At 41.6% G+C, this 27,994-nt stretch overlaps 1 protein-coding gene across 4 annotated transcripts in view; it reads left to right on the top strand.

Annotated features, from left to right (window-relative positions):
• LOC143979507 (uncharacterized) overlaps nt 1–27,994 on the top strand; it is a 40,144-nt gene that overhangs the window by 3,415 nt on the left and 8,735 nt on the right. Inside the window, exons 2-12 of one of the 4 annotated variants that reach the window (XM_077478940.1) lie at nt 5,371–5,439; nt 11,914–11,961; nt 12,913–12,993; nt 14,681–14,728; nt 15,827–15,895; nt 16,283–16,360; nt 16,718–16,756; nt 16,889–16,948; nt 20,043–20,123; nt 25,362–25,406; nt 26,504–26,569. In XM_077478940.1, the coding sequence (XP_077335066.1) occupies nt 5,371–5,439; nt 11,914–11,961; nt 12,913–12,993; nt 14,681–14,728; nt 15,827–15,895; nt 16,283–16,360; nt 16,718–16,756; nt 16,889–16,948; nt 20,043–20,123; nt 25,362–25,406; nt 26,504–26,569 (684 nt within the window). Of the gene's footprint in view, nt 1–5,370; nt 5,440–11,913; nt 11,962–12,912; nt 12,994–14,680; nt 14,729–15,826; nt 15,896–16,282; nt 16,361–16,717; nt 16,757–16,888; nt 16,949–20,042; nt 20,124–25,361; nt 25,407–26,476; nt 26,570–27,994 lie in introns of all 4 variants that reach the window. The other 3 variants (XM_077478939.1, XM_077478942.1, XM_077478941.1) reach the window with 3 other exon arrangements.

Here is a 27,994-nt window from a genome sequence, read left to right as displayed (position 1 = left end):
ATGGAAAGTTGAAAAACAAAGTTCCACTTTAAATTCCTTCTGAAAAATAGCAGTGCACTTCCTGGTATGTGAGGGTGCCTAGGCACTCCTGTGCCCAGATCCTCATAGCTGTATATTTGTAGTTTGAGATCTAAGGCTCTGCTCCCTTTGATTGCTTGTCTTGTGAGATTTGGAGATGTTAATAATATGCTGCTCACAGTCCTCCTTGCTGGAGGCTATGTCACAAGGAAGCAAAGCCCTGCCTCTTCCAAGACCTCCACACAGAGACACAGTGCAGGACAAAGCATAATAAGTCAGTAATGGGGGAAAGATCAGCTGCAAATTTCCCAGAGGGAAAACTGGTGAGTGGTCCATTGTCCTCTTTATAAATGTAAAAATTTACAAGGAAAAAGGGGAATTGGGGAGAAAAATAAAAAAATTTAAAGAACCTTCACATAAAAGACCTCGAAAAAAGGTGGGTTCAGTTGGACTTTTTAGGCATAAAAGAAGTTGTAAACACAACCAATATATTCAAAAAGAGTTATTTCTATTTATTAAAACAGAAGTAAAAACAGAAAATAAATAAAAGATTCAATTTCCTTTTTACAAAAAAGAGAAATGTTTTCTCCTTATAACTACACATTTAAGACCTAATTGACATCCTATCAAAGGTAGTAAAGTCCATTTCAAATTTCCAAAAGGGAAAAAAAAACAAAGTACATATCTATATAAATATAGGATCAAGGATATCAACCATACAATCAACAATTACATATATTTTTGGTGCTCTACATGTTTCGCGTCTGTAATGACGCTTCTTCCGGAGCTGATAACAGTGTTCTAAATTGTAAGGAGAAAAAAATGAATGAAAAAAGGGAAAAAAACATATATATATATATATATATATATATATATATATATATATATATATATATATATATATGAAATACTAAAAAACACATATATAAGCATACATATAAAATACATATATCCAAATATACATAACATATTTCATTATATCACCTATCAAAATGCTGAGGTGTTCACAAAAACATGTAGAGCACCAAAAATATATGTAATTGTTGACTGTTTTTTTTTCCTTTTTGGAAATTTGAAATGGACTTTACTACCTTTGATAGGATGTCAATTAGGTCTTAAATGTGTAGTTATAAGGAGAAAACATTTCTCTTTTTTGTAAAAAGGAAATTGAATCTTTTATTTATTTTCTGTTTTTACTTCTGTTTTAATAAATAGAAATAACTCTTTTTGAATATATTGGTTGTGTTTACAACTTCTTTTATGCCTAAAAAGTCCAACTGAACCCACATTTTTTCGAGGTCTTTTATGTGAAGGTTCTTTTAATTTTTTTATTTTTCTCCCCAATTCCCCTTTTTCCTTATCAATGTTTACATTTATAAAGTGATAACCAGGACGTGGCATTTTGTTTATCAGTGTATCCACAGACACCACCCTGTGACAGATACACACTTTTCTTATTCAAATGTCCATTGTCCTCTATCCACTGATGTCGGCATCTACACTAAAACCTGATGTGTAGGAATGAAAGTTTCATGTATCAAGAGAAATGAAAAAAAGGTCATCACAGCTACTTTAAATAATGTTTATCTGCATAGAAATGACATAAACATAAATAAATATAAAAATACACTGCAGTTTTCCTTGAACAAATTTAATACTAATTAAATCTAATTTTATTTGACACAATTATAATTGTCATCATCATCTGAAACAACTATACACCTTTAATTGGTTTGATGGGTGGAGGACAGAAGCAGTTTACGATAATTATGTTAAATGGATGACCTTTCCTGAGAATGACTTTGGTAGCCATTGTGAATCATAATAATCTTCCTTAAAATATATCCAAAGCAAACCTTTATTTAGCTTTGGAAATAGTAGTAAAGTGTTTAAACATCTGTCAGGTTTTTATTGCTTTCTGTTGCCCACTGAGGTGATTCACCCCCCTCTGTTTTTCCTGGTAACCAAGCTCAAAACAGACAGAAACTCCAAAGTTTGACACCTATGCGCAAATTCTCCATGCACATGGACAATATACAGTAAATAGGCAAACCTGCCTTTCAGTGCACCACCGCTTGCCTAGGTGTGTGCACTGAGTATTGTGAGGTGTTTTAGCCATACAATGCAGGTACTTCATGGATTGCAGCAACACTTCCTGCATTGCTTCAGGGTGCTCTGGACAAGGGTCCCCGAGTTCTAGCTGGAGCTAGAACCCCAAAAACAATGTCTTCTGCCCTGAAGCTGACAGCCCAGGGCACCTCACACCCCAGGCTAGGTCTTCTATCCCCAGGAACAAGAGACATACAGTATGTTCTAGGCCCCAGGCAATTTATACACCCCTCAGCCTCCTGTTGGTCACCCTCCTGACCAGGAATTGACTGTGGCTGTATGAATATTCAAGTCAGGGACTGGCTCTCCCACCCACTCTATTCCATAACTCAGTGGAATGCAGGGGGAAGTAGTAGAGCCTGTACCAGCAGAACCCAGAACAGCCTAAAGCAATTGAGTACTGCTCCCCTGCTATAGGGAAGCCCAAAACTAAATTTACCTCAACTATAGCAGCCTAACTAGGAGGGTGCTACACATTAAAAGTATATACATACCTAGAATTTACTTTTCAATATGTTTATCAGCATGTTAGTTTTCTAAATAAAATCATTTTTGTGAATTTCTTGCATGGAGATCCTGATCGTAGCAGCACTTCCTGTTACAGGCTGACAACAACTGCTTTGTAATTAGTAAAGAGCTCTGGTGTGTCCCGGTGTCTTGTCAAATAGCGTCCTCCATCAGATAGTGTCCCCTGCGTACTGTGCATGCGCAGTACACAGGAACACAGATTCCGAAAATTGCCGAGGATGAACGGCGCCTGCGCCGTGAGTCCAGGTTCTATCCCCACTATCCAAGTGGACATAGAGTTAGAATAAAAAAGAGCCGAGCGCAGCGAGGCCGAGCCCGAAGCGTGGCGATGTCCGCTTGGATGGTGGGGCTACCACCTCCACTCCCGTTCAGCTTCGGAGATTTTCCGAAGCTTCGTCTGCTCCGTACTGCGCATGCGCAGTACGGAGTGCACACTATGTGATGCCCGGACTCTATACGCCAGAACACCGGCTAGGATCTGAACCCAGTGTACAAAAGTTCCAAAGAGTAAAGTCTATGCTGCTCACTGCTACACTAGAGTTCATTGATTCAAAAAAACACAAAGCAACTTTAACATATTTTGCACATAAAGTGCTTAGTCATAAGCACATTCCAGACTTTCCTACACACAGGAGTTTTGAAATCTGTAACAATTAGTACATATTGTATTTTATTTGCATCTCATTTACAAATGATTCCATTTATAGACACAAAACATGACAGCCTTTCACCACTACCGGCCTATGGCCCTCAGGAGGCCAGCTCTAGTTAAGATTTAATGCCCACCTCCACCAAAAAATAACATTTCAGTTGTGGTTAAAGGGTAACTCCACTTTCATGGGGGGGAAAAAATAGCAAACAAAGAAAAAATATAGCACATATAATTGTGACGCTAATCATATAGTAAAATTACCTTTCTTTTTCAATCTGCAGCCACTGCAATGTTCTGAGAATTCATTGCAATATAGCTACCTGGAGCTGTTCTGTACACAGAATGTGTACTGACTACTCCCCAGAAACATTATTTCCTGCTTGTGTGATTCGCAGCGCTCACCATTTTTTTCAGAAGTCTGCCTAAAGCCCCATACACACTATTAGATTGTCTGCTATTTTTTGTCTTCAGATTCACCAAAACCATATAGTGCAAGGGCCTGCCTGATTGTATACAAATTGAAACTCCTAAGTTTGACCTCATATTATATGGTTTTGGTAAATCTGAAGGAAAAAATAAGCAGAAAATCTGATAGTGTGTATGGGGCTTAAGATACAAGTCAGATTTCAGGCATCCCCTGGAACAAAAATGTAATTTTTGGAGAGATACAATGAGAGCATGTCTAAAGGGATGCAGGCCCAGCGGATTTCCTCATTAGTGCCCTGCATCTGCACACCTGACAGTTAATTATGAAACCACTCCCATTAGACCCACTCACCACAGAGGCACAGACAAACACACATGGATTACTTCACAATAACAAAAGGTAGGAATCTGCAACAAAGGTTGCTATAATCCTTGCAATGTACACAGATCACCTAGACGGGAATGTTTTTTCCCACAAAAGTGGACACCTGTGGCTCAGGATCTCTAGTGGAAAGATTTCCTTGGTTTTATCTTGCAAACAAATGTTAGGAATGTGTAACACTCCTGTTCCATGGCAGCTGCTAATCTCATTCCAGCATCCTGGTTTTAGTCAAGCTACACTCTCCTTGTCCACCTGCAAGGTGATTGGTGTAGACACAGCCTCTGGGTGTAGTCCAAACCTGCTTTAAGCCTGCCAATCCCTTAGTGCCGTGCTTGTGATAGTGTTTGTAACACATGATTCAAGCTTACAGTTTAACTGCCTTGTTCCCGTGCCTTAACCTTTACCTTTGCCCGATCCATGCCACGCCATATAGTTTGGATTTCCTTGTTAACAACCTCGGTTTGGACCACTCTTTGAACTCTGCCTGCCTTTGGACCACGGATTTGACCCTCACTACTATCTGAATGCTACCTGCTTTGAACCCCAACTTCCCTTAGACCACCCTGCCTGTCTGCCAACTGCAAGTACCTGTTTGCTGTACTCAGCTCGTGCCTGCCCTGGAGTAGTGGCTAGACACTATGGCATTGTGTATAAGACCTAGGGGCATCCGAGTACCAATAGTACCTGCTTACTTTATGGGAAAGGGGGCTGCTATAGGTGTAGATCACAGAGCCAGTTATAGTGCCTGACCACCTACACTATGGGTAAGCGTGACAGCAAACACCCATAACCCATAACCCTTCTCCATAGAAGTCAGGTTATTGTATTGAGACAGTGGGAAAATATTTTTGTGCCTAATTCTGTTAAAACACCAACCTTTTACCGATGATGGTGGGTTGCTGTTAATTGAAATAAGGGGCAGAGAGGGGGGGTGTTACACATTCACTGGCCACCTTGGTCTTTTCCACCCACCTCTCCAAAAGATATCAATTGCATGGGCTAATATTTTCCCAGAGAGGTGGGGCCATTTGTTTGTACAGTTGGGGCAAACCATTCGCAATCACCATACTGACTGATGGCATTTGGCAGATTTGTCGGGTACATCAACTGATATTTTTACATATCCAGTATCCTATGTTATCCTATATACCTTACCCCTGTAATCTACACTATAATGATGTGTTTTCATGTTTGCCCTGTTTTTGCAGAATTATGACTTTGATTACAACCTTATTCATTTTTTCATTTTTAACAGATGCTGCTCCACTTGATGTAAACTCTTCTCCGCTGCCGCCTTTTAATGTAAATGCCAGCAAGATAGATGGTTAGTAACTTATGTCTTCATTCTTTGAAGGGTTCAATTATAGCTTCATATTGAATATACAAACTGATGGTGCTAAAATAATAAATGCACATGGCAGGTAAAAAAAAGTGCATTTCCCTTCCCACCCTGACGCACGATCAATTAGATATCCTCAACTCTCCTATCACCGAACCTGAGATCCGACGGGTCACTAAGACCCTTCCAAATGGAAAATCCCCGGGCCCTGATGGCCTACCTAATTGTTATTACAAAGCTTTCTCTCAAATCTTATCCCCAGCCTTGAAGGAGGTTTATTCTGCAGCAGTGTCCTCTGCCTCGTTTCCTTCGGAGATGCTCAAGGCATATATAGTGACTATTCCGAAACCTGGAAAGGAACCCTCTACCCCGGCCAATTTCCGGCCTATTTCATTACTAAATACCGATGTGAAATTATATGCCAAGATTCTGTCCTCTAGGCTTCTCCCTATCCTCCCGTCCCTGATTGGACCGGAACAGACGGGCTTTACGAAGGGACGACAAGCGTCCGATGCCACCAGGAGGGTTGTGAATGTTTTACAGTTTGCCGGATCCTGTCGGATGCCTTCTCTGCTGTTATCTTTGGATGCGGAGAAGGCATTCGACAGGATACACTGGGGTTATATGTCCCACACACTTGGTAGATTTGGGTTTTCGGGACCTATTTTGTCTTCGGTTTTAGCCCTATATTCCTCCCCCTGTGCCCAGGTATACACATCCAATATGCTTTCTTCCTCTTTCCATATTTCCAATGGGACTAGACAGGGGTGCCCCCTTTCTCCCTCCATTTTCAACCTTCTTATAGAACCCCTCGCAGAAAAAATCAGAACCCACCCTGACATACCGGGCTTCCTATTTGCAGGCAAATCCCATAACATAAGCCTTTTTGCAGATGACATCATCCTTTTCCTGTCCTCCCCTCAATCCTCCCTCCCACAGGCCCACTCTATACTCAATCATTTTAGTCACATATCTTACTATAAGGTTAATTTTACAAAATCCCTTATTTTAGGCTTAAACCTTACCCCTCAACTTAAGCTTAGCTTACAAGATAATTTTCCCTACTCATGGGCGAAGTCTAGTCTCCCCTACTTAGGGCTACAAATTACGGATGATCCACTCAAATTAGCGGATGCTAATTATGCACCTTTAATTGCTAAATTAGAAAAAGAAATACATAGACTTGCTAAAACGGAGCTTACCTGGTCGGGAAGACTTGCATCTTTCAAAATGTTGCTCCTCCCTCAGATACTATATATATTCCGCACGCTACCCATTCCACTCAAAAATGCCCACTTAAAAGCGCTAGATGCCATACTTAGACAATATATCTGGGGGGCCAAACGTCCCAGATGCTCCAGACATTTATTGATTAAACATAGATCAGCGGGAGGAATGGGACTGATTGACCTCAAGGACTACCACAGAGCGGCCATACTTACCTCACTTAAACACTGGCTCTCCCCTTCGCCAGATATTCTCTGGTGCGGCATAGAGCAAGCCCTTAGCCCGACAAAAGATTTACGATTGTTCCTACTATCAGACATATGGAGACCTTTCTCTTTACACCATCTTCCACTTACCCTACAGGCCTCGCTGCTAGCATGGAGGGACTTGCACAAACTGTCGGATACATCCTCTGGCACTACTAAGGTCCCTGTACCCATAGAAATTCTATCCCAACTGATTCCCAATACAAACTATACGAAGTGGAAAGCTAGGGGTATTTCCTACATCTCTGATCTATACCAGGATGATCATCTTAAAACTTTCGCAGTATTGCGAGATGAATATGCGTTGCTTTCTAAGGATCACTATGGTCATTTGCAGGCAACTCATTTTCTCAAATCACTAGAACCTTCAAGTGTTCATATTTGTATCCCTGACAAATTATGGAAATATTATGCTCTACCCTCCCCTAATACTAAAGGGATCTCCCTTTTTTACTCAGCATTTCAAGATAAACTTACGTTTGTTAACTCCCGCCCTTATGTTAAATGGGCATCTGATTTTAACAAAGTTTTTGCCCCCTCTGAGTGGCACAATGCATTTCAGGCTATTTACAGATCCACGAGGTGCGTAAACCACTGGGAGCTCTCCCAGAAAATAGCTTTACGTTGGTATTTGACGCCATACCTTATGGCGAAAATTTCTCCATCTAACTCTCCCCTGTGTTGGCGAGGATGTGGCGAGATTGCCAACATCTCACATATGTTTTGGTTTTGCAAACATCTCTCCAGTTTCTGGGGGAGCATATTCCGGTATATATCGCGCATCTCGGGTATCTTAACACCAATGAGTCCTGAACTAGCGGTTTTGAACTTGGGTATTGGCAACTTCCCCCCTCAGTGTCGCACAGTGATCACACACCTGCTACTAGCGGCCAGGTTGGTGATCACCAGACACTGGAAGTCTAACCGCTCTCCCAACACCTCAGAAGCTCTCGATATCATCAGACAAAACTACAAACTAGAATCTTTATTAGCTGCTAAAAATGGGTCTAGAATAAGTTTTGACAACCAATGGAAGACGTGGGTGGATTGGTCTAACCTGAACTGATTAAAAGACAGATCCTTTTCCTCTCTTTGCTGTTCCTCTTCCTGATTGCGAATATTTTCAATCTTATTAGTTTCTACTACAACGAATATAGGTATGGTATTATCCATGGGTCCTTTTCTTGCCTATCCAATTCTAGCTTATTAACTCTACACTATTGTTCTCCTCCATCTCCTACCCCTCCACTACCACCTACCCCCTCTTATCTCCTCTCTCCTCTTTTCCACCTTCTTTTCCTTTTACCCTTTCCCCCTGCCCTCGCTGATCTCATGGAATTACACACTGCAAGCTCATTTTTCTTACTCTTACAGTACACGATCGGTACTTTGCTGTTGTTCTTCTTGTGTACAATGTGTTGAATTACTTACTATTAGACTCCTCCCAATATATGATCATTGTATACTCTGTATTCATGCGTTTGTTGTAATCATATTTCTGTTAAAATTATAATAAAAATTATTTGAAAAAAAAAAAAAAAAAAGTGCATTGATCAGCAGATCCTGGGTGTAATGCAGGGCTCTTGCAGTCTGTCTGTGTAATGTGTCTGCTCGTATCTAGTACAATCAGGCAGTTAGACACTGACAGGAAGCATCAGCAGTGGCGGCCCGTAAGTTGAGTTTTTGTTTTACCTCCCTCCAACTTCCCACCTAAAAAAGAACATACAGCCCTGAGTACACACTGCGGCTGTGGCAAAATATTCTTCTGTTGCATTCGGTGGGCAATACCACCACGCAACACAACCACCCTGCAACAGCATGTAGTGCAGACTTTTGAGGATTAAAACAGCTAGCAAGAAGGCAACATATTCCTTACCAGCCAACTGTCAAACACCTTCTAAAAAAAATCTGCCCACCGTCAGTGGAAAGAGGAAGCCCTATGTGAGCAACTTGGCCATTACACAGGGTTGAAGACTCTCTTCCCACTTCCATATGATAGTTTTGGGTGCCTGAGGAGCCTATTGCTAAGCACCAACACAGGAGGTTCCCATACCTGGAAGTACCACATATTTTTCTTCACTGCCAGTGATCATTTAATTAGATCATTGGAAGGGTGAGCATGTGAAAATACTGGAGGTGGGGGCACACAGGGCAGGACTTAGAGTGGTGGGGGCCCCTGGGCTTGAGTCACTTTCAGGCCCTACCGTCTATACATTACCGTATTTATCAGCGTATAACATGCCCCAGCGTATAACACGCACACAAAGTTTAGGAGGGAATTTTAAGGAAAAAAACTTTTAGGAGGGACGTTTAAGGGGAAAAAAAACTTACATTTAAATGCCCATCAATGCAGCCTTATCAGTGTCCATATGCAGCCTTGCCCATCCATCTGCAGCCTTGTCCAGTGTCATTGCAGCCTTGTCAGTGTCATTTACAGCCTTGTCAGTGTAGCCTTGTCATTTGCAGCCTTGTCATTGCAGTCTTGAAGTTTAAAAATGAGTCCTGTGTATCTTGGCGGTTCTCTGGTCCTCTCGGCGGCTCTCGGCGGCTCTCAGGTCCTCACGGCGGCTCTCGGGTCCTCTCGGCGGCACTCGGGTCCTCTCGCAGTCCCGAGCAGAGCAGAGAGTAGCCGAGAGTACTCGGCTCGGCTCTCCATCACGCCCAGTCCCTGTGTTATGTCCATCATAGAGCGGGACTGTGAGAGGAGCCGAGCCAAGTACACTTGGCTATGTATCTTAGCGGGGCCTGCTGGGCCCCCTATTGGGTGGGGCCCATGGGCTTGAGCCCAGTCAAGCCCAATGGTAAGTCCTGCCCTGGGGGCACAGGTTTCCTTTAAACTGGATCTGGCAACAAGATATCTTATATCTTGTTGCCTATGCTACTTAAAAGTTAGAAATTGAAAATACCTTTGTTAAAGAAAGGGCTGCTCTGGCTTCCAATGAAGAACAGTTATGTGATCTCTGCTGCAGGTAAAAATCTGAGCTCAGCCTGCTTGATCCTTTCATAAAAGAAAGACTTGAGGCTGCCATTGCTGATCTTGCCTTCTGAAAATGTCAGTTGCCTGGCTCTAATGCTGGGCTTTAAACTTCAGTAATTTCAGTCACTGAACCAGAACGAGTTTGCAGTTGCAGATTGCTGACTTTGTTCTGACCAGAATATAGAAATATTAAATCCAGTGGATCAAAACGAAATCCAAGCATGAGGTCAGCAATTGCACTCTCCAAGTTTCTCTCATGATATGCATAATTAAGCAGAGATCATGGGATTTAATACACAGGGACTCCAATCCAAAGCTGTGATTTTTAAAGCAAAGGTATTTCAGAACGTTTATACTTACTTTTCTGGAGGCACCTTGTCTTCTATCTTGCCTCCGTTCCTGCACTACATCCTGCCTGACTCTGGCATTCAATGCTTTTAAGAGTGTCGGATGCCTTTGGCACCCGTAACACACCATGGTTTCATCCTCCAATCTCTTTATCACAATAGGACCCAACAGTGGTGTAGTGGTTAAAGGATGGAATCAGGAAGCATGGCAGGGTATATAGGTATTTGACACTTCCAAAACTGTTGAATGCCAAAGCATCTCAGAGAGGCTGCAGCCCTGAAATGGAGAGAAGGTAGGAGATGTGGGCTTCCAGATAATACATGTTCTTCTATTGCTTTGGATATTTTTGTTTTTTAACCTGGCAGGGTCTCTTTAAAATAAACTTGTGAGGTCAACAGTATGGGGCAGCTATTGTTGTCTCATCTTTTAGAGGTGCCGGTTCTAGTATTTATGTTGAGTCGCACATTCCTGAAAAAAAGAGATCCTGGACAGATTTTAGATTTCACTAACCGAATGCTTGTTCTCCGTCACTGACTCACTAAGGTCTCATGCACACTAGGCGTTTAGCCCCAGTGCACAAGGCTCTGACATTTAGGTGTGGGAGGAATATACAGGAGCACTGTCCAGTCCCACTGATGGCAGCCTATAAAATTCTATGATAGGCTAACAGTTGTTGTTGCTGGATGGGGTGAATGGTGCACCAAGCGGTTCTAACATTTAGAGCAGTATGCACCCAGGGCCAAATGCCCAGAATGCAAGCAGTCTGTGTTCTGAGCATTTGTCCCTGGGCACATACCATCCTAAATGTTAATAATGCTCTGGGTACTGTCCAGCCCCAGCCAGCCACAGCAGCTGTTAGCCTATTGTAAAGTTGTGTGCCTTTTCTCTGTACCTAAACACCGGAGTCCCATGCTCCTGGGCTAAAAGCTATGATTAAGACCCTTTTTTTAGGGTTGAAACATGTTGCAGGCTTTTAGCTGTATGCTTTTGTATGGATAAGTAAAATATTTTGGAACCTTGGAGTGTGTGCCGGATCATCCATACACTGTAATTCTGCAGCTTAGGTCATGGAAACCTTCCCCAACACCAGTGTTCTCCTCAGAACAGAACAGGGTTCTCCTCAGAACAGAGGACAATGGAGGTGGAGCAGGTATACATTTTGTAGCTAAAAGCCAATGAGTCCTTCTTTAATAGTGAAGCCAAGATCTGGGTGACAGAGTCAGAGTCTCCATCTTTAAAAACCCAAGTTGAGATTGGCAGTTCCTGTATTTTTTTTTCTCATTCATCACATGGCCCTCTCAAATAAGTTCATGTATGTCAGCATTTGTCAGATATTCTGCAAACCTTCCACAATTTTATATCTTGCAACACTATAATTAAAGACTATAGAGCTATTAGCTAATTTGCAGCGTTGGTTTGGTGGCTTGTGCTTGTGGCTTTGCAGTACTGGAGTCCTAGGCTCAGTTCCCAGAGAAATTGCATGAGGTATGATGTTCCTTAATCCAGTTAGTTAACTGACCTAATAAATAAACCTGGAGCATGAATATTGGTGTGGGTGCTCACATGAGAGCAGGGCAGAGGATGTTGTTAGTGGTTTTGTGCATCTGTTTCCACTGACGTTTCTTTTTTATTTATCTCCAGTACATTTATCTATTCCTACAACAAAACAGCCATCCTCAGTTGCTGCAGGTATGTTTCCATTATATATGGTATTACTATGCTGTATTAATGCTATCAATCTCTGAGTTCCAGAGGCATTCCCAGACTTTAATGGACTGTCAATGAATTCCTATACCCATCATCCCCAGAAATGTGTGTCAGCTAATCAACGTAACCATAAATTCTTAAAACTTTTAAAAGTACCCCTACCCACAAAGCAGATATCCAGCCACAGATAAGATACAAATGTCTAGCCCATGAAAAGATAAAATAACAAACCAGCATGCAGCAAAAGTCATCTTTAATTCTGATAATTTCCCCTAAGTACTTTTTCTTCCACTAGATATCCTCAGTCTGATGGCCGGCATCATTCAATCTTCTTTCTCTGAGCCCAGGTCATCCTGAAACACCCCCTCCCTTAGCCTGATACTTGACAGGAAACTTAGCAGTACCGTAATTAACAAATTTCTCTGTCAATCTGCTTTCTCTTCCTATCAGCGTGCTGCTTGTTAGCACATGAACTGATTGGCTATTTGTTCTGTTTCTTCCTCTAATGCCCTGTGCACACGGTCAGACTTTCCGACAGAAAATGTGCGATCGGATCGTGTTGTTGGAAAATCCGATGGGCTCCATCGGACTTTTTCCGTCGGAAATTCCAACACATAAAGTTTGAGAGCTGGATCTAAAATAGAGGCAGGCAAAACTCTCTCTGATAGCTACAGCTGCGGCAGCTCTGTGATGTGTCTTTTCTCCCATGCAGACAATTTGTCTGGGCAGGGCCCTCCCCCTTTTATTAACAGCAGAGGAGAGAGTCAGAACTCAGTAGAAATTGTGGGAAAGAGTAGAACTGTTTCCCTCCCAACTCGGGCAGCAGCTGTCTCACTAACCAGAAAAGAAGAAAAATATAATTCTGATATAGCTAGAAAATATTAAGTCACATGGCAAATTTGTAATGTGAATTAAATGTCAATCTGTTTCCAGGATCAGTTAATGGCAACAATATCACTGCAACTGATGGAAATCCATCTGTTACTCCTTCAAATGCAGTTATCGGAACAAACTGTGAGTTTTACAACATTTAATAGTACATTCCGTTTTTTTATTGTATTTTTTATTTCCTTCATTGTACCATTGAGGATAGTTGTAGCCAAATCAAGCATACTTGTTGAACATTGAATTTAGATTTTATAAAGTATGTTGGGCGGTTCAGGGAGTGTGGGCTTCTCCCTTTTCTCTACAGAAATAATGACAGCAGTGATAAAGCTGTGTGGCATTCTGATACCTGGTGACCAATGCTATACTATCTACCATGTTCCTTTACTTCTAGATGGATAAATCCAGTGGTTACGTGTTTCTTGTTTAAACTTTTTTATCGATTTGATAAAAAATAACACAGATAATTCTCCAATATAAGGTGTACATAATTCTCCAATATAATGTACACATTTGTTAAGTGGTACAAAGAAGAATCATTAGTACAAAGCGTTCACAATGAGTATATAACATAAATCGTGAAACTGGAGGCACAAGGCCTCTGGGGTATATAGAAAACACAATACCAAACTTTTGCTGGTGACGTTGTGGCAGATTTTAGATTTCACTGACCGAATGCTTGTTTTCAGACACTGACTCACTAAGGTCTCATACACATGGGCGTTTATCCTCTGTGCATGAGACTCTAGCATTTAGGTGTGGGTAAAAGACACAGGAGCATTGCCCAGCCCCATTGCTGGCACCCTATGAAATTCTATGATAGGCTCACAGTGATGGGGTGAACGGTGCAACAAATGGTACTAACATTTAGGGCAGTATGCACCCAGGGACAAAAGCCCAGAACGTAAGCAGTCGGTGCTCCAAGCATTTGTCCCTGGGGGCATATAATCCCAAATGCTAGTACTGCTCTGTGCACCATCCAATCCAATCCAGCTGCAGCAGCTTTAAGCCTATGATAAAGTTTCATAGGCTGCCAGCAGTAGGGCTGAACATTGTGCCTGTGCCTTCTGCCCCATTTACCCGAGCTAAAAGTATAATTAAAACCCTTTTTTAGGGTTGAAACATGTTAGCAGATGCAGGCTCTTAGCTGTATGCCTTTGTATGGATAAACAACTTTTTTTGGAACCTTGGTCTGTTCCGGATCCATACAGTATACTGTGCACTCTGCCACTTAGGTCACGGAAACTATTCCCAGCACCTTTGTTCCCTCAGAACAGAGGACAATGGAGGTGGGACAGGTATACTTTTTGTATATCCACAGGAGCTAATAGCCTGTTAATGAGTCCTTAGTAGTGAAGCCAAGATCTGGGTGACAGAGTCAGAGCCTCCATCTTTAAACCTCAAGTTGAGACAGGCAGTTCCTCTATTTATAACTTTTTTTTTTTTAAAGGGTGCCTTCAAATGAGTTCATGCATGTCAGCATTTTTTAGATATTTGACAGACATTCCATAATACTATTCTGTGCATAACTATAATACAACACTATAGAGCTATCATCCAATGGGTAGCATTGTGGTTTGGTGGCTGGTGTGTGTGGCCTTGTAGTACTGGAGTCCTAGGCTCAGTTCCTAGAGAGATTGCATGAGGTATGATGTAGGCACTCTCCAAGTGCTCAAGATTCCTTAATCCAGTTGATTGACCTAAAAAATAGAGCCACGTGAGTGTCTATTACTATGACCAGGATATTGGCATGTGACCTCACATGAGGATTTGGGATGCTGTTTTCACTGATATTTATTTTCTTGTTTATCTCCAGTGCTTTTATCTGTTCATACAACACAACAGCCGTCCTCGGGTACTGCAGGTATGTTTTCATTAATATATGGTATTACTATACTTTATAATTACTATCAATCTCTCAGTTTCAGAGGCATTCCCAGACTTTGATGGAATGACAATGAAGCTGAAATGTGTGTCAGATGATCAGCTTTGCCATTAAGACCTAAAACATTTAAACTTACCCCTACCCCTAAAGCAGATCTCCAGTTAAAGATAGGATAACCTTGCCCATTAAAAGATAAAATAACAAACAAGCTTGCAGCAATAGTCATCTTTAATTCTGAGAATTTCCCACTAGATATCCTCAGTCTGATGGCTGCCATCATTCAACGCTCTTCCTCTGAGCCCAGGTCATCCTAAACCCACCCCCAGCCTGACACATAACAGTGAAAGGAGAAGCAGTGATCAGCTTATGTCTCTGCATTCTCTTGCTATCAGAATGCTTCTTCTTAGCACATGAACTGAGTGGCTCTTTGTTCTGTTTCTTCTTACACTCCAGTCTTGCTGTATAGGGAATGCAAATAGCTGATATCCGATTTCAATTTGGGGATGTATTAACTACTACAGAGCTGCATTAATTAGCATATTTTGTACCTGCTTAGAACTCAGCTTTTACCTATAAAAATCAGGGCTTACTTTACCTGTGTGCTGAATCCTCCTAGCCCTACCCCAGACGCAACATTGTAGAAAATATAGGCATTGTGGAGGAACTCATCTTCACAGCTCAAAACAGATGCACAGAAATCTAAACTTTATTCTATTGACAGAAAAATCTTGACACCTGGCTGCCTTCTAAACACACAGCAGATGTTTGTAAGATATTAGAATCCAACAGAAAATGACTTTAGTCTCTTTGTTGTGATCTTTGAGGATCTTTGAGAGTGAATTACTTTACAGTGCATCCAGCTAGAGAGGTCAGGGATGGTTTATTGTTAAAGCTCCTTTACTGCTCATTAAAAATATGTAAATGTCTATAGTCTGGACACAGGTGCACCTTAAGACAAATAATTGGCCAGGCAATATAAGGGTTTGTATTTTTCAGTACATAAGCTGGGAGTTTTGAAGGTTTGAAAGCTTTGCTGGGAATTAATAGCAAACCATCTCCATTGTTATCCAAAAACAGGTGTCGCCTCCAATGCCACTGTAGCTTCTGGAATTACTGCAAGCAATGTGTCTGGGAGCCCCATACCAGGTATTTCACCTAACTGATCTGTTTGCAGATTTGCTGGTCTGTAAGAAAGTTTGCTATTCCCCACCACCATGACGTGACTTATAGACCATGCATTCTACAATGTAAATCTGTGGCATCAAGATGGTGTCAATACTATTATCTGATAAGCATCTCGACAGGGTGGTGGCTTTAGTGTACAAAATTCAAGAATGTATTTGAGCTGTAGCATTAGTTTTTATTCTTTTATTGCTGTAATGTTTTTGGCATGAGAAGTTAATGAGCAGTTAGCAGCTTGATGACGGGTGAGGGACAGAAGACCACCTGAGGAGGCAGGATAAGATACAATTCTGTAATAATTGTTTTGAAGCATGCGTTACATACTTGACTGATTGCATGCTGTTCTTGCAGGGTCTGTGCCCACTGTAAAGAATATGATTGTACCAGCACTGGTCAATATGTCCAGCCAGCCATCCAACTCCAGCAGTGGTGAGTCTATAATAGCAGAGAGTGTGTTTATCATAGTAAGAGGTATGCACAGACATTGTATGAGTAATGAAGCAATACATTTTTTTTTTTTGTAGAAACATGTTTCATACTTAATAGACTTTAGGTAAATTCAAGCCAAGTTTTTGGACCTGTTCATTTGCCAAGTTACCCAGAACACCAGAGAATGTCTTTCATCTCACCAGTTAGCTCTTGCTTTATTATCGTGTTCTGTCACGACAAGTTTACCATTAAAGCAATCATTTGTCGAGTAAAATTAAATATTCAAACTAACAAAATGCTTTATTGTGAATTATATAATAACCACCTTGTTTTTCATTTCTTTTTATTACTCTACAGGGGCAGCAAGCTCTGTCACAGCACCCAACAACAGCTCTGGTAAGCTATAATACAGTAACTGGTTGGGATAAATTAAGCCCGTAGATTAGGCAAATGTTCCAAATTGGACTTTACAATTGCTTTACATTACAATGTACATTCCTACATACATTTCTTTTTGTAATCTTGTAGGTTCTTCTACAGTATCAGGAGCATCTTCCAACCACTCCAGCAACTCCAACAACACTTCAGGTAAAATATATTTAGTGATATGATGACAGGCCTACTCATGCTACAAGCAATTTTGGTAAACCCAATCCAGAGTCAAGATGGTATGCATACAACACAATGTAATATGATGCTAAAATTAAACATATAATTATTTACGCCCAGTCTTCCTGAACAGCAATCATAATTTAAACCCTAATGCCGCGTACACACGATCAAACAAGCGGGTGGAAAAGTCCGGCGAACTCAAGTCCGCCAAACAATCCCCCCGTGTGTACCTCCGGCATACTTTTTTGACCCGAAAGTACGGCGGACTTAGAATGCCGTGTTATACTTCATAATTGGACTCATAATGAAAAATAGGACATGTGATACCTTCTCCACAGTCTCAGTACTTAGTATTGCCATGTTTAGACAGACCACATAGCATAGAAAATTGGACACATGAAGCCCCGTCCCTGGACCAAGTCTGTCCCCTGTTTTGTCCCCGGATTGTATTTGAACAGGGGCTGGGGCAATTTCAAAGACAGTCAGTGAAGTGAATTAAATAATAAAATCTGAATTACACACCCCCCCTCTCTGCCACTCCTACTAGCTTAGGACGTGTATTTTTTTCCATTATTCGTGCCCCTTTCTGATGATCATGTGGTGGTTGGAGCGGAGGGAATATTTCTTCAGTTTCAGGTGCATGCCCATCTAGCTACACTCACATGTTCTTCTGCCTTGGCTCAAGTCCCAGCCAGCTGCCTGCCTGCTTATATCCTTGCCTTCCCTGGTGGAGTGATCTTCCTCCACTCTCCACCCAGTAGTACCTGGGGCCTGAAGAGTAAGCCTTGACAGGCTGTGAGGCAGGCAGCAAGCGGCGATGGGCAGAAAGTCACCGATTGCCGCCATTGTTAGTAAAAAAAAAAAATATGTGCCCGGATTTCATTTTAAAAATCTGGTCATGTTAACCTAAAGGCACTAGAGTGGTAGGAGGTATTTTCTCAAAATGAAAGTGCTCCACATTATAGCAGTTGGGCTCCCCAATGTTGCAGCTCAAAGTTTTCATTTGGTTTGGCTAAAGTTATAGTTTTACAGTTCCTTGAAATTTTCCACATTTTGTCATGTTACAACCAAAAAAGTAAATGTATTTTATTGGGATTTTATGTGATAAACCAACACAAAGTGCACTCCACAAATCTGGCCTTTACGGAAGAGTGGCAAGAAGCCATTGTAGAAAGAAAGCCATAAGAAGTCTTGTTTGCAGTTTGCAAGAAGCGGTGGGGGACACAGCAAACATGTGGAAGAAAATGCTCTGGTCAGATGAGATCAAAACTGAACTTTTTGGCCTAAATGTAAATCACTATGTGTGGTGGAAAATGAACACTGCACATCACCATGAACACACCATTCCCACCGTGAAACATGGTGGTGGCAACATCATGTTGTGGGGGTGCCTTTCTTCAGCAGGGACAGGGAAGCTGGTCAGAGTTAATGGGAAGATGGATGGAGCCAAATAAAGAGCAATCTTAGAAGAAAACCTGTTATGCCGCGTACACAAGGTTAGAATTTCCGACAACAAACGTTCGATGTGAGCTTGTTGTCGGAAAATCTGACCGTGTGTATGCTCCATCGGACATTTGCTGTTGGAATTTCCGACAACAAATGTTTGAGAGCTGGTTCTCAAATTTTTACGACAGCAAGTTTTGTTTCTGAGCATGTGTACACAATTCCGATGCACCAAATTCCACGCATGCTTGGAATCAAGCAGAAGAATCGCACTGGCTATTAAACTTAATTTTTCTCGGCTCGTCGTAAGTCTTGTATATCACCGCATTCTTGACGTTCGGAAATTCCGACAACATTTGTGTGATCGTGTGTATGCAAGACAAGTTTGAGCCAACATCCGTCGTTAAAAAAATCCACGGTTTTGTTGTCAAAATGTCCGATTATCTGTACGCGGCATTAGAGTCTGCAAAAGACTTGAGACTGGGGTGGAGGTTCACCTTCCAGGAGGACAACGACCCTAAACATACAGCCAGAGCTACAATGGAATGGTTTAGATCAAAGCATATTCATGTGTTAGAATGGCCCAGTCAAAGTCCAGACCTAAATCCAATTGAGAATCTGTGGAAAGACAAGAAAATTTCTGTTCAGAGACGCTCTCCATCCAATCTGACAGAGCATGAGCTAATTTGCAAAGAAGAATGGGCAAAAATGTCACTCTCTAGATGTGCAAAGCTGGTAGAGACATCCCCAAAAAGACTTGCAGTTGTAATTGCAGTGGAAGGTGTTTCTACAAAGTATTGACTCAGGGGGGCTGAATACAAATGCACGCCACACTTTTCACATATTTATTTGTAAAAAGATTTGGAAAACTATTTATAATTTTCCTTCAACTTCACAAATATGTTCCACTTTGTGTTGGTCTATTACATAAAATCCCAATAAAATACATTCATGTTTTTGGTTTTAACATGACAAAATGTGGAAAATTTCAAGGGGTATGAATACTTTTTCAAGGCACTGTAAGCACAGATATCAAGATTTTTCTTTTACCGTTTCTCAATGTAAAAAGGGTCAAACATGTGGGGGAGTTCATTTAGATCATAGGTCCACCGTGAGATATAAGTGGCATAGAACAGTGGGTATCTTGTCCTCTTTGGATTATTAATAGGGTGCAGACAATAAAAAGTGATGTAGGCATATGACAATTAAAGGGGTGGCCCACTAAAAAGTGAAATAAGTTTTGGGCAAGATTATTTGTACACCATTATATATTTTTCAGGCATGTTATTCATTCCACTTCGATTCCTAGGTCCACATATCAGCTGTGATCATTGCTTACTGTGATGCGTACTCTCCATGTTGAACAGTCATGAATTTTACATTGAAGAACATGCAATAGAAGAAGTAAGAAGGAACAGAGCCCAGAATTCCAGCAAGAACTCAATAGAGTCCTGAAATAATATAGTCAAGAGTCTACTGTAACTGTAATATCTGCTTTGTCTGGACTGACTCTTTTTTGTTTACCCCATAAAAATAATTTAACAAAAATATGATTCTGATAAAACTTGAAAATATTAAGTTGCATGGCAAATCTGTAATGTGAATTAAATGTCGATCTGTCTTCCAGGATCCGGTAATGGCAACAACATTACTGCAAATGGTGGAATTCCATCTGCTACTCCTTCAAACGCAGTTAACGGAACCAACTGTGAGTTTTACAGCATTTACTAATGCATTTGATTTTTTTAAATTGCCTTTATTATACCATTGGGTCTATTTGTAGCCAAATTAAGGATGCTTGTGGAACATTGAACTCAGTTTTGATAAAGTATGTTGGGCAGTACAGTGCATGTGGGCTTCTTCCTTTACTGTACAGAAATGATGACAGCAATGATAAACCAGAAGCAGGGCCAAGTTTATCCTCCCACGCTGTGCAGCATTCTGATACCTGGTGAGCAGTGACATAATCACATAATGAGGTTGATTTACTAGAACTGGAGAGTGCAAAATCTGGTGCAGCTGTGCATGGTAGCCAATCAGCTTCTAATTTCAGCTTGTTCATTTAAAGGGATTGTAAAGCTTTGCTGTTTAAAAAAAAAAAAAAAAAACATGTCATACTTACCTCCACTGTGCAGTTCGTTTTGCACAGAGTGGCCCCAAACATCCTCTTCTGGGCAGAGACGTAGCTTGAAGCTTGTGGGCCCCGATGCAAAAGTTGACCTGCCCCCCCCCCCCCCCCACTACTTCCAACGTGCGTGCAGATACATCCACTGCACGCCAAGATACTCAAATGGCTTAAGAGTTTTGAGTTCCCAGAGATCCTCTTTACATCAGAGGACATGGATTGCCGCCGGAGAAACAGAGGACAGGGATCACTGCTGGAGAATCAGAGGACAGGGATCACTGCTGGAGAATCAGAGGACAGGGATCACTGCTGGAGGACCAGAGGACAGGGATCACTGCTGGAGAATCAGAGGACAGGGACCCCTGTTAGGCCAATTGGCAGAGCTCCTTCCCCATCCCAACACTGTATACAGCCCCCCCCCCCATACCCATTAAACAGGGCTGAAATCACATTCCTTTACACATGGTCTGTCAGTCTTCACAGGGTGTATCTGGCTTTTATGTTGCCCTTCTGGCCTGTGAAATTCTCTGGTCAGAACAATTCTCTGGTCGGAACGGCAGTGGAGTTCCAGTAGGCAGATACACCCTGTGCAGATCATGGCTAACTGGCTGTGTTGTAAAGGAATGTGATTTCAGCCCTGCGGAGGAGGAACACTATAGAGTGCTGTAATGGCAAAGGAGCTCAGCAGCCGGGTATAGCATGCAGGGTGGAGGGGGTGGTCTGGGGGATTTGGGGGGCAACTTAGATCTGGGAGAGCAAAGCCATGTGACACAAAATCTGGAGCCTGAAGCCCTTCAGGGGCCCCCAGAGGAGGTGTTAAGGGATTTGTTTTAGAAATTTATGAAGGTTTCTCTGTCAGTGTTGGCAGGTGTTGGGGGAAGGTCACCTTCCGGAGGTGTGTGTCTTTTCCCCAATTGTCAGAGAAGTGGGGTAAGTAGACATCCCCGGGTGGGGGGTACAGAGAATCCCAGCTGGTGACTAGGAGAAACGGAGCAGTTTCATACCTCACCAGTGACATTGGTCCCATCGTGGCTACAGGACGGCACTCTCCTCCTATTGCCTCACTCAGCTCGGTTACCATTCCATGTTGCCAGCACACAGCACAGACACTTCCCCATCCTGGGCTGTTCTCACTCCATGCTCCTCTCCATTCAGGAAATGGCTCACAGCTTCTCCCCAGCCAATGGGAACAGAGGGGTGTCGACTGTGGAAGCAAAGTAGAAGCCCAGTACTGGAGCATGGCTGTGGGGCCCTAGGGCAGATGGAGATGGATTTTGTGGAGGATATGATAATATGACAGGGAGGCTGCAGGGCCCCCTGGAGCTAGGGTCGGGTTGCGATTGTGACCCCTGCAACCCCTTATGCTACACCCATGCTTCTGGGGTCCCTTGGCAATGCTCCTGGCTCCTTCCCGCATTGAGTATCCATGTTGGAGAAGCTCTCCCCTACGGTGGACACCCGTGCGTGTGTGCTCCCGAGTCCTGCATCTGTGTCCATTCACAAAATGCAGGACTCAGCCCCGCCCCCGGTGCCACATCATTGGATTTGATTGACAGCAGAGAGATCCAATAACTGTGCTGCTATCAATCTATCCATTCAAAACACCAGACACCAGCTAGAGCTGGTCCGCTCGTTCCCGGACGGCGAACGATCGAGGTCAGGTAAGTAAAACGGGGGCTCGGGAGACTGCAGCACCACAGGAGGTTTTTTCTTCTTAATGCATAGAATTCATTAAGGTGAAAAACCATGAGGGTTTACAACCCCTTTAAGCTTTGACAAAAAAAAAGATTTTGCACTCCCCAGTTTTAGTAAATCAACCCCAATATATACTATGTTTGTTCACACTTAAATGGATAAAAACAGTGATGCAGTTTTTACACAAAGATACAGTATCTCACAAAACTGAGTACACCCTCACATTTTTGTAAATATTGTAATATATCTTTTCATGTGACAACACTGAAGAAATTGATGATGTACCAGGGAACATTGGCAGTGCGGTCAGCAGGTCCCAATGTGATATCTTAAAATATACAAAATATATATATGGATAAACGGGGCTGACTATATGTACACACCCCTGTACACTAGATAGATTGCCTCAAATACTTACATTAATGGGAAATAGACAGCCTAAAGAGACCAAGGATATTGTATGTGAGCAGCTGTGGAATGAGAAAATGAGAAAACCACCACGGATCAACAGAGGTCATCTAAACTTAGATCCACACTCAGTTTTATTGGGCTGCACAGCCCATATACAATAAACAAAAGGTGTCACGATACAATGAAGCCGCCCTAATAGTCTCATATTTAATAGACACATACATCAAACAAGGGATAAAAACATGCTTACCACACCAAGTCTCCCTGCATGCCTGCCCGCCGCCATTAAAAGCCGTTCACTGAGCACTGGCTTCTGTCGCACCATATCACATTATGTGTACAGAACACCTCCAGGTAACCATGTTGCAATGCATTTTACAGAAAATGACAGAGCTGCAGATTGAAAAATAATGTTTTTTCAATAACGTTTATTAGCATTTTTTAGCATATTTTTGCATTTTTTTTCTTTTCAATGGATCAAAAACGTTTAAAAAAAATGCTGGTGAGCCATGTTTTTGAGGGTTTATCTATGTTTATCAGCGTTTATAAGCGTTTGGCATTTTTGTGGTCAGAAAAAACGACTCCTGAATGCGATTTTATGTCGTTCTGAAAACAACCCATAAACTCCACTGCCGATAAATGTTCAAAAACTTCCATGTTGCATGGACACATAGAATAACATAGAGTGGAGTTTGTGGTCTTTTAAAAAAAAAACTCCCAAACGCCAAAAAACGTCCGTTTATGAGCTCCAGTGTGCATGGAGCCTAATAGTGGTAAAAAAGCACTTGTGGTTGTGGACTGCTGCCTATGGGTGCTCTGCAGGATGCAGCATGTAACTAACTCAGTCCAACTGGTAGTGTAATTAGTGGTGCAGCACAGCACTGGAGCCAGCGCTAAAGGAAGCAAAACCAATGCTTCCTGTATAGTGGCACCTTCTGTCACATGTGCAGGGCAAAGGGGGTGGAGCCAAAGGGGCAGCAAAATGAGGTTGCACCTAGGGTGTTAAAAAACCTTGCACCAGCCCTGCCTACAGTACCTCCTCTCCAATGGTCCAGAATCTGCAAGATGTCCCCCATCTTCTTCCGGACTCTTTCAGGGTGCCGGTCTTTGGGTGTCTTGATTGGCTGGTGCTGGATGGCTTTACTTCTGAGCATGAGATGTGATGTAAACTGAGCTGTACATGCCTAACTCAGTCTACATGCCACAGAAGACCGCAGCCATTTGGGTAGGTTTGTTTTATTGCAGAAGAGGCATTGCATGTTATTTCTGCTATCAACAGCCTACCTGTTTGTAAACTTTTTAATGTTGCCTTTAGATCTGCTTTCTCATTAAAATTGTCTCTATTTATATAACATCTGGGTGCATTTCATAAGAAATTGTCTATAATAGAAGGAACCTGATGTTTGGTGAAAGTAAAGGGTAAAGTAAAGTAAAGCTAAACCAAAATAAATACCAAGTGCAGATATAATCCCCTTTATTAAAAAATTGATGGAAAATAGATACATTGGACTTGGTCAGAGTTAAAATCAGATGAATCCACTCTTGTCCGATGTCAGATACAAAAAACTATCACTTCCAGAAAACAGGCTAAAGAGGGATAGATGGAACACAATTGTATAGGACACACAATCAGCCGAGATGGAAATATTTGTCCAGAATGTATTGTCCTAAATGGTGACTGAACTGCCAACATGGAGCAAAGTACCTCTACTTACTTATTTTAAGGCTTCGCTCCTTCATCAATGCTCCCAAATGCCCCTTCATCTCCTTTTCTTAATTAGCTGTTCCTTGGGATATAAAGGCGTTATGTAAAGATCTGATTACAAAATCTACTGTTAGGGTTCAAACACAAATGTGGCACGCACTCCTGCTCCTCTGAAAAGTTATCCATGCTCAGACTACTTTTCAGAGGTGCTTGACAGGTGGTGAGGAGGCTATATGTTGCCTCCCCACTGCCTCATTTAACCAGATATTTTCTGTACTACTGTGCTGAAATATAGTAAATTGCATGCGGTTGTTGTGCAGTTCCAGCGTGGCCCTATAGAACTGCATCAGTGGGTAGAGACATTGGCATGTGAGCGGCTGTATGTTAGTGGGTGGGCAGTGGGCAGCAAAACTGTGGCTCAACCACCTAGTTTTACCGTAGCCCCCCCCCCCCATCCTCATGTGTGAATAAGCCTTAAAACTGCCAATATGTTTATATTGCTTTAAAAGGCACATTTGAGCCCCATATACACTATCAGTTTTTCTGCTGATTTTTTCCTTCAGATTTACCAAAACCATATAATATGAGGTCAAACCTTAGGAGTTTCAATTTGTATGTAATCAGGCAGGCCCTTGCACTACATGGTTTTGGTAAATCTGAAGGAAAAAAACAGCAGAAGATCTGATCTGTGCGTGTACGGGGCTTTAGAGGTGCTTTTAGATACCATGGATGCCCATTAATGCGTTATGCACCTATAATGCGTTATGCACCTATTGCATTTAAGATGTGTTATTGGCTCACTTTTGCACACATTTTTGCACACATTTTTGCACAGTTTGCTTCAAATTAAATAACACTTTCCACATACCTCCTCTGTGTAGTTTTTCTATTGCATTTGTTCTTTTACTGTCATCTTAGCTAGTAACGCTTTCTAAGCGCTTATCAAACATGTTGTAAATGCATAAAAAATGTTTATATGTTATTAAATGATTTAATTTTGTATGCTTCAGCACATTTCAGCATAAATCCTGGGAACATGAGTTCTAATTCCATTGGTAAGAAATGTTTAAATGTTATATTTTTTTGAATGCTGTTGGATAAATAACGAAATGGTAACTAACTTCTTGCAATATGATTAGCGACCACAAGATGTCAGTATATTAATGTCTAGCAATGTGTTGCATAATGCAGAACGTTTATACATCAGGAGGGTTAGGCTGTGTTGCTCCATCCAGGCTTAAAGTGACACTAAATTCAACTTTGTTTTTACATCAGTCATTCTAAAAAAAAAAAAAAATTTTTATTTTTTTTATAAAGTCTCTTACTATTGTTTCCAGGCTTTTTTTTTATTTATTTTTTATTGCTGCCTATCCTCCACTGATGCATTTTTTCTGGTCACATCCTCTGCTCTGTGTGTACTACAATTCCCATACAGCTGGGTGTACCTGCAGGTAGATGTGCATTCCATCTCGGGGGGTGAGAAGGAATGGGTGGCTACGTTCACATATACAAGGGGGAGGGGGGCATGAAGAACAATTGTAGCCACCCTAGAACAAGAGCAGAAAAAAAGCTTGAGAGATGAAATGAAGGAAAAGAGAGATAGAAGGTACCTTCTACTTATAGTCAAACATATTGCATTTATTTTATTTAGAAAAAATGAGTTCAGTGTCACTATAATACACTGACAAACTAAAATTAATGTTAGTTTAGCCAGTTCAACCAATCAAAAAATAAGAAAAATATATAGAAAATAGAAAGCCTCCATATACAGAACCCAATACCCACAGTTGATTCAGAGGATGGGAAAAAAAAAACACAAAACATACAGCAATTTACATGGCTCAAAGTGCACAAGATTTACATGACTCTGTGATCTCTGAGCTGGCATCTCAGTCTAGAAATTAGATGTTTCCCCTGGGTGATGCCTGAGCAAAAATGGGTCTGTCCTTCTGGAAAGGAAAGCAAATGAAGTTATTGTCGGGGGAAAAAGTGTGATCTCTGTGGGAGGTAATCAATACTAGGAAGTGTTATAGTTACACATAACATAGCATGCACGCTGAACACATGTATCTGATAATAGTTCTACTTTAACATGAAAACATTATGTTTTGTGCTTTACGTTTAGCCTTATCGCTTCCTCCTTTTGTGTCAGTCCCACCTAGAATCGGAGTATTGAACCCCACCGAGGTCAACCCGTGCCCTGAAGACTGCCCCAACGGTGAGATCATCATTCTGATTAAAGGCATTAGGGAGGAATTTTCAAGATATTACTAGAAGCCTGAGAGGTGTCAATCTGTGGTCAGGATATTGTACCCGTGTCTATAAAATTGAATCAAACTATACATGAAATGATTGGCGGCTTTCACCAACCAAAAAAATAGAAAGAGTTGGCTGGACACCACTTAAATGAAGATGCTCAACTTATTCCATGTATCACACAGGGACAGCACAGGTAACTCCGGATCTGCAATTGTTAACATGTTTCACACGTCTCAGTGCTTATTCATGATGAGTTTGTCATGAATAAGCACTGAGACATGTGTGAAATGTGTTAACGATTTCAGTTCCGGTGTCACTTGTGCTGTCCCTGGGTGATACATGGAATATGTTTGAGCATCTTCATAATAAGCGCCATACACACTATCAGACTGTCTGCTAATTTTTTCCTTCAGGTTTACCAAAACCATGTAGTAGAAGGGCCTTCCTGATTGCATACACATTGAAACCCCTAAGGTTTGACCTCATATTATATGGTTTTGGTAAATCTGATGGAAACAATCAGCAGACAATCTGATAGTGTGTATGGGGCTTAAGTGGTGTGCGGCCAACTCTTTCATTATGCAATGTGGCAATCCGGGGGCGAGCACCCACCATGGAGATCAAGGCATATGGACTGCGTTCCCACCTGAAGCGGTGTTACCTTTCATTTGGACATTCACCAGCCAAAACCTGCCCCCATGTAGGACAGCAAATATCCTAAATTCCACCATTCACTCTGATCTGATCTGATCTTTTCTGATTATTTCATGTCAGAATTGCACAATCATTTGCATATGAGTACAAACAAAACCTCTTTTCTAGCCTCAGGCTACACTGACCACCAAGAACTAGATACATTATTCCACTATTCTCTGTTCTGGATTACTAGAGTGTCAGTTTATGATTAATCTTCCAGAATTACTGTGATGACTCTATAGGTGCCCCGTACAATGACTGTGCCAGTGTAATTGTCGCTTCCCACTACAACCTTCTTCTTCTGTCTTGTTCTTCCTTTTTTTGTCATTCTCTCTCTCTTTTGTATTTATCTCTCCAGCCCCCCCCCCCCCCCCCCTTACTATTTATCCAACTTTTTTTTAGTTCGCTCTCACCACTCATTCTCCCGCTTTCTCTCTCCTTCATTCTCCATTCTTTTCTTTCTCATTCTATAGTCTCTTATTTCCTCACTAATATTTAATTTCCCTTTATATTTTCCCCCTTTCTCTATCTCTCTTCCTTGGACAAGTCACATCCTTTTTTTACTTCCTTCTTTCACTCTGTCTCTTTCTCTTTTAGTCTTTCCCTCTTTTTCTTTATTTTACTCTTTTCCTCCATTTCATTTTCTTTTCTTTTTTTTCTTTCTTTCTCCTTCCCCTATCCTCTTTTT

The sequence above is a fragment of the Lithobates pipiens genome, unplaced genomic scaffold (assembly GCF_037356315.1).
Source record: "Lithobates pipiens isolate NorthernLeopardFrog02 unplaced genomic scaffold, aLitPip1_a1.2 Scaffold_1, whole genome shotgun sequence".
NCBI lineage: Eukaryota > Metazoa > Chordata > Amphibia > Anura > Ranidae > Lithobates > Lithobates pipiens.
This window is presented reverse-complemented; position numbering and strand designations above follow the sequence as displayed.